Here is a 15,138-nt window from a genome sequence, read left to right as displayed (position 1 = left end):
CTTTTTTAAATGAAAATGAAAAGAGGCAAAGTGGTGGTTTATAACATATTTTGTTTTATTTGTAGCCTATAAAGAGATAACCGGAGTAGCCAGAGCAAGCTGAGTGACGCTATCAAGTACGCCGCTGTTCCATTTGCAGAGTTATCGGACTCGCGTCCTCCCGTCCTCGGGAGTTCGTACTCCTGAGTCGAACTTGTTAGTCCGAACTTTGCGTACTTGGTATTGAGAAACGGCTATAGTATCCGCGCCACTGATCGCAGCACAATAATATCTGTCTGCAGAGCCACAGCTTTACCCCAGGCGGGAAGGAAGTCGACCGGAAGTTGAAGCCGGCCGCGTGCCACCATCTTGTAGCAGAACTTCACCTGTAGTTAGCATCCCATTGACTCCCATTCATTTTGGCGTCACTTTGACAGCGAATAACTTTACATCTGAGGCGTTTGAAGACTCCATTTGTCCATTATTTATTTCTAAAGAAACATGACAATGTATAAAATGCTCCATTACCTTGTAGCTTATGTTATGGCCCCGTAGAAGCAGTTTTTGTAAAAGTAGGCTAACGATTGCGTCATAACCAAGCGACTCTCTGTCGCACAGTAGAGAGATTACCGTATGGACGGGAGGAGAAGCTCGCGGGCAATCGGGGGGACGTAGAGGCAAAATGACAATATAATTAATCAGAATACCTAGCAAAAGTTGCTCCTGCTCCAAGCTCATGGACAATTCCTACGCACACTCTCCGTCTCTGCAAGATTCGGAAGGGAATGATTCAGATTTCTCTTGGCACAGCTACTAGAAGACAGACGGGTTGCTCACGTGGTCCGTGTAACGCTTTGCTCGGTTTGAGTCTGCGCGTCAGGAAAGGAAGTGCTAAGAAATCGCTAAAAATGGGCTTCACTTGTCTCAATTGAGTTCCAATGGGGTCGCTGTGTCCATTTCTTTTACTGTCTATGCTTTACCCCAGCAGTTTTACCCCGCGCATGCGCAGTTTCATCACCCATACAATTTGTATTATGTATTTCCTAAACATGTACTTGCTAATCAAACACTTTATATGAACAAACTACTAATCTATAAAACACAATCGGTCTTCCGACCTTTTACTATTGTGTTGATATGCGCGAGGGAGAGAGAGCAATACAGCGCTCGTGTTGTTTGAAGGCGAGTGCGCGCGCGGCCGGTGCTCTCTCACTGTTTGTTCTTATGCGCCCTGTCCACTGATCTAAATAATTAGTTGTTACGACGACTTGTTTGTTCCCTCGTTTTAATAAATCGTGGACACGTTGAACTAATTGCCTCCCTCATTTTGATTTAACGAATTACAACGTGGCCAAAAACAGTTTGATACTATTAATTAGTGAATGCTAAAGACCTATTTTTTGTGAATTGGTGAATATTCAGGTGAATTATTTCGTGGCCACGAATTAATAATAATTATTAAACTGTTTTTCTTACCTGTGAAGATAGCTCTTCAGTGAAGGCCGACTATTCTCGTACAGCTTTTTATTCCTTTTTTTTTTTTTTGTGAATTGGTGAATATTCAGGTGAATTGTTTCGTGGCCACGAATTAATAATACCTCAGCATGTTTTACAAGACCCTTCTCGATCGCAGCGGCAACGAGCACTTTGATCTCTTGATTTAAAAAACAAAACATTTCAGCGCTAGATCGCCAAAAAAAAAAAAAAAAACGAACGAAATGAATGCTCTGCTAGTTAACTGGAGATGTTTTGTTTATTTGTATTGGTATTCGTGCCGCGAGATGTTTCAAAAGTGGTGGGGACAATATCGACCTTAGAAAATAGTGGTGGGGACATGTCCCACCCGCAAATTACGCCTATCTCGGGGTTGCGGCGCGCACACTATGGTTAACCGAGTATTAACCGCTAAGGGCCACGGTTAACGGTTAATGAAAAACTTGAAAACGTGCAGCCCTAGTCCTGATAAAAAGCGTTGTCTCATGTTTACAGCATTAGTTGGGAAAGATTTTTCAAACTATCTGAATCGGCAGAGGTCACTCTGAATAATTGGCAATGGTTATTGGCAGAGAAATGTAGTATCGGTGCATCTCTAATCGGTTTAATAGTACAATGACCCTGATGAAAGAAAAGGGGAAATTTGATTTCTCAATTAATGACTGCCTAATTTACTCCATTAATTTACTTAATTCAAACAATTTTTACCATCAACCGCAGACAGAGGGAGTTCACAGGCATTGAAGGATGAAGTTTAGCACAGATATATTTTCACTCGCCTACATTTGAACACGGCCTCGAGCATTTGATAGTTTCACTCTTTTTATATCAATGAATGTGCAACGTATTCTGAAGCAATGTAAACTCTAGTGTGTAGTCACTTGAATCACCGTGCTCAAAATAACTGAGTTTGTAAATATTCAGCCTTTGAGAAAAAGCAGATGCCTCTGCCGGTTCCTTCGGTAGAGGGCGGAACTAATGCGCAGATACTATTCTCAAAAGCCGACATAAAGTAAAAAAAACATTGGGCCTTGAATAGTGTAATGAAGCACATTTCAACAGTATGCAGTGAGTAAGTGATTCACCTGTGTCGTTTAGCAGTATGTTGCTGGGGTTCAAGTCTCGACAGATGACTCCCTCCTGATGCAGCGCATCCAGAGCCACAACCATGTCAACAGCCCAGCTCCTCACCATCGCCTCTGGGATACGTGTGTCTAATGAAACAGCAGCCAACCTATCCAACTCTTGAAACAACTTTGACACTTTCTCTACCTCCTGCTCTCCTGAAGTGCCCTCCGATCCTAATCCCACGTCTTCATGTTCAACCAAGCTCTTCTGAGTTCTGGGAACAGCTGCGTCCAGCATAACCGAGAGCTTGGGGGAAGACGGAGTCAACAAGTCTGCTGTTTTTGATGGTTTCTGTGGAAGTGGAAGCGTAGCCACTTCAACAGACGGGTCAAACTCTGCGTTCTCTCCTCTCTGTAGAACATCTGGCCTGCCAAATGTGGGAGAGGTTTTGTCTACAACAGGGAAAGCGTTGCCTTCAGGGACAAGCACTTCCTCTAACACATCTCCTGTGCCTCCTTCGAGTGCCGGCAGATTGACCAAAAGATCAGGCGGTTGTCCCTCAACAGCACAACTGACATTCGCATCCTCCGATACAGCCTCTTTAAAGGAAATTACCGGCAACTCATTTGAGCACTGATCACCGTCAGACCTCCAGAGATCCGACTCTTCCTGTAGCTTCTCCAGTGGCTCCTCTGTGGCCTCTATACCGGCATCTGAGGGTAAAAACAGTGGCTTGCAGACGTCTTCACCCTCACTGTAGAAGAGCTCCTTGGGTGGTGATGGGTTCAGATGGTCAGATGTGCATTGATCCATAAAGCCAGCCAGTTGATCCTCCTCAGTGAAGAAGCACAGCTCCTGCATTGAAACCGGAGAGCACAGACTATCAGTGTTTAACGCTGAACATGCATGTTTCTGTGTGCAGGGGTCTTCCTCTGGCTCCAGCTTCTCCTGCTCGTACTCGTTGCACAGTGTCAGGTAGCTGTTGGTGCACTCCTCCTCCGAGGTGGCTCCCGAGTCTGGCAGTCGGGCTCCTAAAGGACGCTCTCCAAAGCTTAGGACCCGGGAATCCACACTGCTGGAACCGGTGGGCACAGGGTTCAGGGCTGAATGTATAGCTATAGAGTGAGCTTTCTGGATGAAAGGTATGTTGAAGCTTTCGTCGGGACTGCTGCCATGCATATACTTGCAGATATGAGTCCACAGTTTACCACCTGATGAGACAAAGAGGAAGTGCTAGTCAACATCCTGTTTACACACTTAGGCATTTAGTAAAAAGTAAAAATGCAGTGAAAACAATACACACCCTCAGCATACTCCAGTAAAAGAAAGATGGAATCATCTGAGACTATGTATTTCTCCAGTTGTACCATGTTGGGCAGGGAACGAGGCACAACGGTCTTCTTAACACGTCCACACGCACTGCTTTTCCTTAAACCCTGAACAAACACACAAATCATATCAGTACAAATTAGGGGTCTCAATCTACAAGACTGCAGTCCAAAAAGAGTTTTAGAAAAACCATGTTAAAAAAGTTTTATTAAATTGATTATCTACCCCTACTGTAATAATTACCAGAGCTGTCTACAATGGAAGCATCTGTTGAGTTCAGTTGAGATCCATTTTTAATTTGCTGTACTGCTAATCCAGCCACTTTATTTTGGCCGTCAAACTGAAAAGGTTGCAATTATAATGTGTAAACTGATTGCTATATATGTCAAGACCTTGTATATTCCTATTACATCTGACCACTACATCAAAGAAAGCTTGAGATATTTCTAGTCTCTAAATGGGACTGCTCTCTAGGAAATCCCTCTGGAAGTAGCAGTGGGTCCCCAGAACCAGGATTGAAAACCACTGTAGTATTGGACATGCTGTATGGTAATACCCTATTTAATAATGGGCAGATGTTCAGAATATTATTTTTTGGGTAGGTAGGCAAGTTTTTTTTCCTCAGGAAAATCAAAATGGGGGAAAAAAATCTTTGAGCTTTGAACCCTAATAACACTAAAAAAGGAGTATATAGAAAATAAGGAATATTCTCAGTTTTTCACATTATTACAGCTATTTCATAATCAATAAAAATAAAATATTTTAACAAGTATTCTACTGTATATACCATCTGGCCATATCTTGTCATTAGAAAAGGTTTACATGACACTTTAACCGTTGTTGAACTCAGCAAATGAGGAAAACAAGTTTCTGTTTAAAAGCAGCTTATGTTCATCTTTTCTCTTTTAGTTGTGCAATTCATAATTTTACACCCTTTTGAGATATTTATCATTTAAAAAATTGGGACGGATCACAAAAAAAAAAAAAAAAAAAAAATGCATTTAGTTTTTTTTAACTATCCGAATAAGTTTTCTCACACAACAGATATGTACATTCCACAAGACACGCTAATAACTGAAGTCAAACAAATGAGCTAATCCAAAAGCTTAAATCTATTGGTCCTTATTATGGTATGTAGTTTCCTCTATGATTTATCATAGTATTATTTTCGGTGAAGTTGTTCGCTGTTCTGCCATTCATAGTTATCTAAATGTAAAAATAATAATAGCCTGATAAAATGTCTCATTTAACCTTTTAATATTCATATCCAATTGGGCTCAACTGATGAAATATATATATTTTTTTATGTGTTTTTATATAACACCACTTTTCTTTGGCTCTTGAGACCAAATATCCTGTTTTGACTTTAGGATTTTTTTCTTTTACAAAGTATTACTGTTGCCCAGATGAAAATGTATAGAACGATTCCAAAAACATATAGTCTGGACCTCTGCTGGGAAGGAAATATAGAGACTGGACCTCTTGGAACTGCAGCGTGGATGTCCATGTCAGAGAGAGAGTGAATCTGTAAGTTCAGTTTCAATCTCTCCCGAGCAGAAGACAAAAGAGTGTGGGCTGTTTATGAGAGCTGCTGGTAAGCAAGAATGATTCCCCTGTGTTCCGGTACATTGAGCCGCTGCATAGCGCCGAATTTCTGATACTGCGTACCGGTGAGCAACGGCCCACTTTAAGCACTGCATACAGATCAAAAATACATTTTCCTTAATAATTATTGTTATTGACGTTTTTGTCATTTCAGGCCGAGTCCAAGTCAAGTCCATTAAAATTACGAGCCACTAAATCGAGTGCCCATCTCTGGATGCTCCAAAGTAGACTAGAATGAGTCTGTAATATGAACACTTTTTAAAATCTAATTTAGAGGGTAGAGATTTGTTTATTGTACTTCCACAGGATAAAGAGGAGATACAATTTTAATGATGACTGTACTTTATTACATATTTTTAAAGTAACTCTTGTCCATTTACCTATTACAATATTGTCACAATGGGTCTCTACAAAGGGAAGTAAGGTTGACAGAGCCTTTTCTCTATGTTTAGCTTGTGTTTATTGACCGGTCTTGGTCAATTGGTTTCAGCTGTCAGTAAAAATACTTGAAATTTGGAAGACTCACTTCTCCATCAGTCTTCATAAGCTGTAGGGTTTCGTACTTAATTCTTGGCCTCTACCCTGCCCAAAATACATTTCTCTAATTTGACGAATGTACTTTTGGGGATACCTACAGGCAACATCTGTGAGCTGTGATATAAATATTTTTTGTAATGGGTATTTTCAACATTAAATGTACAGAGAAATGCAGACTAAGGATGCTCAGGTCAAAGGCCATATATACTTAACCAAAAAGTGCTTAACACAGTAGAACTAACAGTCATATGATTAACTTAGATCAGTACAAACCAATCACCAGAACAAATCACAGTGAAGAAGACTTGAGTGACATTGATTTTTACTCAACTGTATGATTTAAATGTAAATGTATCTTTCTATTCAGGAGACTCACTTGGTTGTTGTGGCCAGTGATCTCCCGGCCGTGAATAAAACTTGTGTCAGCTGAGAAACAGATCTTATGCTCAAAAGACAACAACAGAACATCTATGTGTGATTGAGGTAGTGATAGAAGTACTAAATATTCTGAACTCAAAAGACAGCAATAGAACATCTATGAGTGATTGAGGTAGTGATAGAAGTACTAAATATTCTACGCTCAAAAGACAACAACAGAACATCTATGTGTGATTGAGGTAGTGATAGAAGTACTAAATATTCTACACTCAAAAGACAACTACAGAACATCTATGAGTGATTGAGGTAGTGATAGAAGTACTAAATATTCTACGCTCAAAAGACAACTACAGAACATCTATGTGTGATTGAGGTAGTGATAGAAGTACTAAATATTCTACGCTCAAAAGACAACAATAGAACATCTATGTGTGATTGAGATAGTGATAGTAGCTTCTTGACGGGACGCCGTCACCTTACTTCAGGGAATTATTGTATTGTATTGTAAGTATTCAGGTAATTACCTCGAGATACTGTAGTTATTATTTTAACAACTGCAAGTTGTTTAAATTGTCTGTGGTGAAGAAGTCAGATTAAGTAGGTTGTATAACGTTGTATATGTATTAAGAATTTCCACGACAGTGCCCTTGAAGCCACTTATATTCACTTAATATTCTGTTTATGCTATCACCATAATACCTCCCTTTTATAAATCCAATTTGATCTTGATTTATAATATTGGCAATCACCTTGTTTAATAGTTGAAATAAGATGGTTATTTATATACGAAGATCCTCATTTAAAAGAAGAACCCTGTATACACGATATTCCTTGTGCATTACAGTTTTCAAAAAGAGACGATTTTCATTAAAATTCAAAATGGCAAAGGAAGGCATTATTACAAACCATGGCAAAATTGGTAACACTGTACTCTGCATGACTCAAAGAATGTCAAGAGAAAGGGCTTGTGACAATAGGCCAAATTAATCAAAAGTTATGTCTTTTCGTATATAGTTTAATCACTAGGTATGTTCACCAAACCTCTCAGGTCCCTATTATTACTTTCAAATCCATCCATTTGGCCCCCTTTTTTTCAATATTTAATTATTTATCAATTTATCAATTTGTAATACTTCAGTCCTCGATATGGTTTAGATATAGCTTTTCTGGTATTTACTCTTACTGTAAATAGTTAAATCAAATTCAAACAGTCAAATTAAACAGAAGCGAAGCATTACAGCTTTTAGGGGAGTAACTCACTGTAAGAATTCCTGTAAAATCGTTAAGTGTTATTAACTCTAAATGGACCACTTACTTTCAAAATAAAAGTTTCCTGTGTTCTCTTATCCATCACCAACAACACCTGCACATAAAACACACATAAATAAAGGCAATGTTTAAACAAAAACACTTTTGAAACAGTGTAACGTCACCCTCTAAACATCTTTTTGTCAAGGGAGTTATATTTACAGTAAATATGGATCACGGAGTCACTATAGCCTACAGATAGTAAAGTAAAAACAAACTAATTTAACAAATTGATCCTTTAAACCTTTTTAAAGAGTTTAAAAGACAGATCCTTGTCATGAAAACAGTAACAACAGGGAGAATATAGGTATGAGCAGCGATGACGAGCCCAAGCACTACCGTGCCATCACCACCAGAAGGATTTAGGAAAACACTGCGATTCAAGGAAATAAAAGAGGACTTCTTAAAAGTTTAAAAGTGCCACATTTCCTGCTGCCAGCTGGTGGTGCTATGACTGTGACCCACAATAGCTACAACCAAGTGATCAGCACCCATCACCAAACATACAACTGCAATTTGATCTAATTTGATAGGAGAAGATATGAGACTCTTTCGTTTCCCTTGGTGCTTTTTTTTTTGTTGCAATGGCAACACTGTTCGATATATCTAAAATCCTGTGCTCACTGTGCATTGTTTTTATAGAGACAACACATTGCTTGCAGCTCTATATATACTTTTCCCACCAAGATTTTGAGGGCTTTTGGAAAACATGCTTAATTTATAATGTCACAGAGGTGAGAACGGTGCGAGGAAAGAAAGCTCTCAGATTTCATCAAAAATATGTTAATTTGTGTTCCGACGATGAACGAAGGTCTTATGGGTTTGGAATGACATGAGGGAGTAAATGATGACAGAATTTTCAAATCAATAAAACTCTGAATTGAAAAGCAGAATCGGAATCGTCAAAATTCAAACGATACCAAACACAACAGGCGATTGTATTGAAGTTTGTTTGTTTCTGATTCAAATTCGCCCTGTTAAGTGTGACATATACTGAGATGATTTTGGTCATAACTGCCAATCTTAGAAAAGAGCTTGTGAAGATTGTGATGTGTACCTTATCAATAATGCCCAGCACTCTGTAATGCTTCAGCTCATCAAAGTGAGTCTGCTCAGACCACGAGACGCCACAGCACTGCGAGCCTAACGCCTGAAGAGACACCAAACAAAGAGACACATGATGGACATGGAAAGATTGTAATTCATAAAAATGTGCACAGAATAATCCAATATGTGAGTGCACAATGTTTTAAATGTTCCTGTGAATGAGATAAAACATTCATATGCAAAGTGCATGTAAATATTGTTCACTTATTCACTTTTACATCAATTAAAATGGTAAAAATCAAGTCAGCAGAAACTTGAATGAAGTAGCAGTCAAGGTTATTTTCGTAAACGAAAACTGAAACTAATGCCGAGTTCACATTGCACGATTTTCAAAGTAGTCGGGTCACTGTTCTTTTCACACTGCACGACTATCCAGGGTAACATTCAGTTGCTGGTGTGTTCACACTGCACGATGCATCGGCGACAGGAGGTTTCACACTGCATGACTTTCAGGAGGAAGAATCGTCGACAACTTCTGTCTGGTCCGCAAACTACGTTTCGCAACCAAACACACGCGAGAAGTGATAAGGAAATAACGCAAAATCCCGCGTGCGTAAGACCGCAGTTCTCGTGCGAGACTGAAATTGTTAATAAAAATGATAGCCTGCAAGAAGCTTGCCATCCAAATTGTCTGTGCGCTGATTTGCAGTGAAAAGGAGAAAAAGAAAAACATATTATGCATGAGGAAATGGCTGGGAAGACGAGGGGAGCAAGGACTGTGTGTTCTGCAAAGAGAGTAAATAAATAATTTTGCAATGTGCTGCTGTTGCTGCTGGTCAAGCAAATGTTTGTGCTTTGTTTCTGTTTGATATAATTGTAAATATATCTATTAAAATACTGATATTGTGGCCTATAACTCCTCCCCGAACTCCCCGCTGCTCTGTATCTTGCTCTCTCATTGGCTGTCGGTCATCGCCGATGTAGTTTTCAGTCAGAACACTTTTCACACAGCAGGATTTTGAATCGCCAACAGGTCCAGATATTTAGCATGCCAAATATCTCACGGGCGCCGGCGACTCGTCTGCGATTCTCTCAGATCGCATCTTTGTTCATTCACACTGCGTGATTATCACTCGCTTGAACGAGCACCAATTTGACTGTGATTTCGGGCATTTGTCTGCAATTTCTCAAAACCTGTCGGCGACCCAAAATCGGGGCTAAAATCGTGCAGTCTGAACTCGGCATAAGACTAAAACTATTGGTCAAAAAACATTTTCGTAAACCGAAATAAAATAAAAAATTCATAATAAATGAAAAACTAAAACTAAACGAAACTAACAACTGTTACTGAAAAAATAACTGAAATAAAATAATAATTAGCAAAAATAAATAATCGTTTTCGTATTTAAGCCATACCTGTCAAGTTTTGGATTTGAAAATAAGGGAAATTTTCCGGCGCCCACCGCGAGCAGCGACTCTTCTTAGACGTAATGGTTTTTATACTGTACAAACTGTATTCTGTCTCCTTACACTAAACCTACCCATCACACACACACACACACACACACACACGCGCATACATAAACAGACAAACACAAGCACACACACACACACACACAAGCGCGCATACACAAACAGACAAACGCGCACACACACACACACACACACACAAGCGCGCATACACAAACAGAACACACGCACACACACACACTAACCCGACCCCTAAACCTACCCATCACACACACCCACACACTAACCCGACCCCTAAACCGACCCATCACACACACACACACACACACACACACACACACACACACACACACACACACACACACACACACACACACACACACACACACACACACACACACACTAACCCAACCCCTAAACCTACCAATCACAGTTATCACACACACACACACACACACACACACACACCACACGCACGCATACATAAACAGACAAACACAAGCACACACACACACACACACACACACACACACACACACACACACACACAAGGTAATTATGGTAAATACCAAAAGCCGACGTGGAAAATGCACATGAACACCCCCTCATGTGGTATTTTCCACTGGGCAGCTCGTAGAATATTTTGATGCACGAGTTGCCGAGATAACCTTTAACCTTTTCAAAATGGCGGAGAGCAACGCAAGAGTCGTGAATGTTAGCAGATCGTTTTTGTAGCCTATACAACAGGGCTATTCAATTAGTTTCATTCGAGGGCCGCATTATCAAATCGAAAAGTTGAGGTGGGCCGGTGGGTTGGTTTGGGGGTTTATCTTATTTATTGAAACATAACAGTTTAAATAAATAAGTTAAAGTAACCCTAAAGACGTGTGGTATTTACTTGGAAATGTGGTACCCAACAGTTTGCATATATATAAAACCATAATAAATAAAAACTTGATAATTTACAGCTGTGTACAACTATTTTCCTAGGAACAAATAAATTATTTATACAAACTTATAGCTGTTGGTGAGAAATAATAATTATTTTATTTATAATTGTTATGCTTAAATGAAAATATTCTGACAGTGAGACTTGTTAACCACAGGCTCCCACTGTATAAAAAATGCCTAAACACAAGTTAAAAACTAAGCACCTTTACAAAGAAACTGACATAATTTCATAACAAGCATTAAATATATATTCCTCTACCCACCTAATAAAACTAATACAATATAAATCACTATATTTACTATTATACTATATAATATTATAGTATATATTTACTATATTTATTTATTACTACATAGTATTCAATATAAATATTGCACATTTCTGCCCAACCATGGTAAATTACTACAGTAAATGTGGTAAATGTTTGTAAGGGTGATTAGGGGATTTAAAGTCTCCTAATTTCGTTCATCATGCCACAATGTTTCTCCTGCTTTCCTCATCAGTCTTGTTGGGAATGTTGAGGCTGTTTCATCCGATTTAATACTAATTAAATCATCGAGTGATTTGTGGTTTGTAACAGAAATGTTTCTGTCGAACTGAAATGCTTCCACTGGCTGTCGCAACGCTGTTTAATATTAGTGTGTCCGGGACCGGGAGTAAACGCAACTCCGCGCTGGGCCGTGTTTAAACAACTAAACAACTGAAAACGTACTCGGTTACTAATGTAACCTCGGTTCTCTCTAGAAGAGGGAACGAGTATTGCGTAAGTAGCTTACGCATCGGGAAAGTCTTCTTTCTTCGAGATCTGAAGCCAAAAAATTATCCTTAATTTTGTATTCATTGTCAACGCAGTGCAGCAGCCGACAGACCTAGGCAGGCTAAATAAGCATGCTCATTGGCTGCTCGGCTGCAACTGCTTAAGCCTATCGGTGAGCGCTCTGAACGCGGCAACCAATGAGGGCGCTTCGCGCCCTCCACACCCTTCTAACCGTCAGAATGGGCGTGGCCAGCGTGTATATATTCAGCGCTCACAGGCTAAAATTCTGGTTTTCGCAGTCTGAAGCGCAAAAGCTCGTGGCGCGACACGGCAGGTTACGCAATACTCGTTCCCTCTTCTAGAGAGAACCGAGGTTACATTAGTAACCGAGTACGTTCTCTTACGAGAGGTTCTCTCGTATTGCGTAAGTAGCTTACGCATCGGGAACCCTTTGTCAACGCCGTGTGCGCCGAGCATCCAGCCCATGAATCCCAGGGGAACCGGGGAAAACACTCTGCTGGGAAATGTGGCCGGTCGGAGAGACGGGCCAGCGCAGTACATGCACTTCATGCAGCATATGAAATAGAGCGGCGCGGCCGGTCTATAAACATAACAGTACAAACAGTAGGGCCGGCGGAGCGAGCCCATACAGCACATAAGCACTCATAAGGGTAGGAGAAAACGACATAGTCGGTCTCACATGAAGAGAAAAATTCCCGCGCGGCAGAGAATAATGCGGGCGGCCAGCAGCGCGGGCCAGCACCGATAACAGCGCGTAACGGGAAATAGGAAACAGAACGGATCAGCCGGTCTGAGTCAAACACTTCACCCTGAGTAGTTACCAGAATAGCGCCAGCATATGAACGTAGTCTGCACACGGGAGCTGGGCAGAGCATACATGTCACTTATACTGACAATATTTTTGCCTGTAGGGCAGGAACTTCCAGGTTATAAAACCTCACGAATGTTGACGGGGAGGCCCAGCTCGCCGCCATACAAATGTCGTGGATAGAAATTCCGCTGGACCAGGCCCACGACGAGGCCATGCCTCTAGTGGAATGGGCTCTGATGCCCAGAGGGCACTGCAGGTGTTTGGAGGCATAAGCTGCTGCTATCGCGTCCACTATCCACCTGGACAAGCTCTGCTTCGAGGCGGCAAGACCTTTGGTGCGTCCGCCGAAGGAAACAAAGAGCTGCTTTGAACGCCTGAAAGCGGCGGAGCGCGTGATGTAAACTCTCAGCGCCCGGACAGGGCATAGGAGGTTATCACTGTCCCCCTATCGGATGCTGGCAGAGCCGAGAGGGAAATAACTTGTGCCCTAAACAGGGTTCCAATCGCTTTGGGGATGTAACCGTGCCTCGGTCTGAGAATGACTTTCGAGTCATTCGGCCCGAACTCGAGACATGCAGGGCTAACAGATAGCGCGTGCAAATCACCCACTCGTTTGACTGAAGACAGAGCTATCAGAAAAACGGTTTTAAGCGACAGATACTTTAGATCCGCGGATTCAAGCGGTTCAAAGGGAAAAGCCTTTAGGGCCGCCAGGACCAAGGACAGATCCCACGAGGGAACCGAGGGGGGCCGCGGGGGATTCATCCGTCTAGCTCCTCTGAGGAAGCGGATAATGAGCTCATTCCTTCCCATTGCCCGGCCGCGCGTCGTCTCAGCGAACGCTGTAATAGCGGCCACATATACTTTGAGCGTGGAAGGGGATCTGCCCTTTTCCAACAGCTCTTGTAAGAAGGAGAGCACCCGCGGGACCCCGCATGCGCGCGGATCCAGGTTTTGAGTAGCGCACCATTTAGAAAACACCGACCATTTAGACGCATAGAGCCGTCTCGTGGAGGGGGCTCTCGACTGTGTGATCGTGTTCACGACCCCTTCTGACAGGTCAACGGGTATCCGTTGATCACCCATGCATGCAGCGACCAGCGCTCTGGATGGGGATGCCAGATCGATCCAGCGGCTTGGGAGAGGATCCTTTCTCACCGGGATCGGCCACGGGGGTGAGTGCGACAGCCTCACTAGCTCTGGGTACCAAGTTTGGTTTTCCCATCGCGGGGCTATAAGCAGCACTGAGTGGTGCGTTTCTCTGATCCTCTAAATGACCTGTGGCAACAGGGAGATCGGAGGAAAAGCATACAGCGGGAGGCTGGGCCATGTCTGGGACAGCGCGTCTTCGCTCTTCAAATAAAACTTCAGGCATTGAGCATTGTCTTTCGACGCAAAGAGGTCGATTTCCGCTCTGCCGAATAGGCGCCAGAGAAACTGGACTGTCTGGAGGTGCAGAGACCATTCTCCCGGGGGAATGTTGTCCCTGGACAGTCTGTCTGGACCGACATTCAGGTGGCCCGGTACGTGCGCGGCTTTCAGCGAGCGCAGCGAGCGGTAAGCCCACACGAGAAGGCGTTCTGTCAGCCTGCACAGATTCCTGGATCTGACACCGCCCTGTCGGTTCACATAGGATACCACGGACATGTTGTCCGAGCGGACTAGCACATGGTGATCCCGTATGAATGGGAGGAAGCGCCTGAGCGCGTTCTCGGCCGCTATCATCTCCAAACAGTTTATGTGGAGGCATTTTTCCCGGTCTGACCATAGGCCAAAAGCCGGTTTGCCCTCGAACAGAGCGCCCCAGCCTGAGGTGGAAGCGTCCGTCGAGATAATTTTGCGGAGTGAGATAGCTCCCATTGTCACTCCCCGCTGGTACCAGTCGGCCGCTAACCAGGGCTTCAGAGCTGAAACGCAGCTCTGAGTCACTCTGAAGCGAATACCGCCGGAAGCCCATGCTCTGTGAGGCACTCGGGCATTCAGCCAGCATTGTAGCGGGCGCATTCGTAAAAGACCCAGCCGAAGCACTGCTGCGGCTGAGGCCATACAACCCAGTAGCCTCTGAAATGTTTTGAGAGGTACGGTGCTGCCCGGCCGGAGAGACGCGGCCAGGCGTCGAATGCAGCGCGCGCGCTGTGTCGACAGGCGGGCCGTGTACTGATATACCTGACTGTCGAAGGCGAATCTCAAGAATGGCCTGTGACGGGGTATTATCAGGATCTGAAAAGCACGCGTCTTTTAGATCGAGAGATATAAACCAGTCCCTCGGGCGAATTTGCGCGAGAATTTGTCTGGTTGTGAGCATTTTGAACGGTCTTCTCATAAGAGCCTCGTTCAAACGTCTCAGATCCAAAATTGGTCTGAGTGCTCCGTCCTTCTTGG

At 42.7% G+C, this 15,138-nt stretch overlaps 1 protein-coding gene across 2 annotated transcripts in view; it reads right to left on the bottom strand.

Moving 5' to 3' along the window:
• Positions 1-15,138, bottom strand: part of rps6kc1 (ribosomal protein S6 kinase polypeptide 1) — a 170,567-nt gene that overhangs the window by 20,264 nt on the left and 135,165 nt on the right. Inside the window, exons 8-11 of one of the 2 annotated variants that reach the window (XM_081379221.1) lie at positions 8,756-8,848; positions 7,706-7,753; positions 3,845-3,977; positions 2,559-3,752 (exon numbers count right to left, since the gene is read on the bottom strand). In XM_081379221.1, coding sequence (XP_081235347.1) covers positions 2,559-3,752; positions 3,845-3,977; positions 7,706-7,753; positions 8,756-8,848 — 1,468 coding nt within the window. The remainder of the gene's footprint in view (positions 1-2,558; positions 3,753-3,844; positions 3,978-7,705; positions 7,754-8,755; positions 8,849-15,138) is intronic. The other variant, XM_081379222.1, reaches the window with a different exon arrangement.

Source organism: Scardinius erythrophthalmus (genome assembly GCF_964197995.2).
Source record: "Scardinius erythrophthalmus genome assembly, chromosome: 11".
In the NCBI taxonomy this organism is placed as follows: domain Eukaryota; kingdom Metazoa; phylum Chordata; class Actinopteri; order Cypriniformes; family Leuciscidae; genus Scardinius; species Scardinius erythrophthalmus.
The sequence above is the reverse complement of the archived record's forward strand: the minus strand, read 5'-3'. Positions and strand labels throughout refer to the sequence as shown.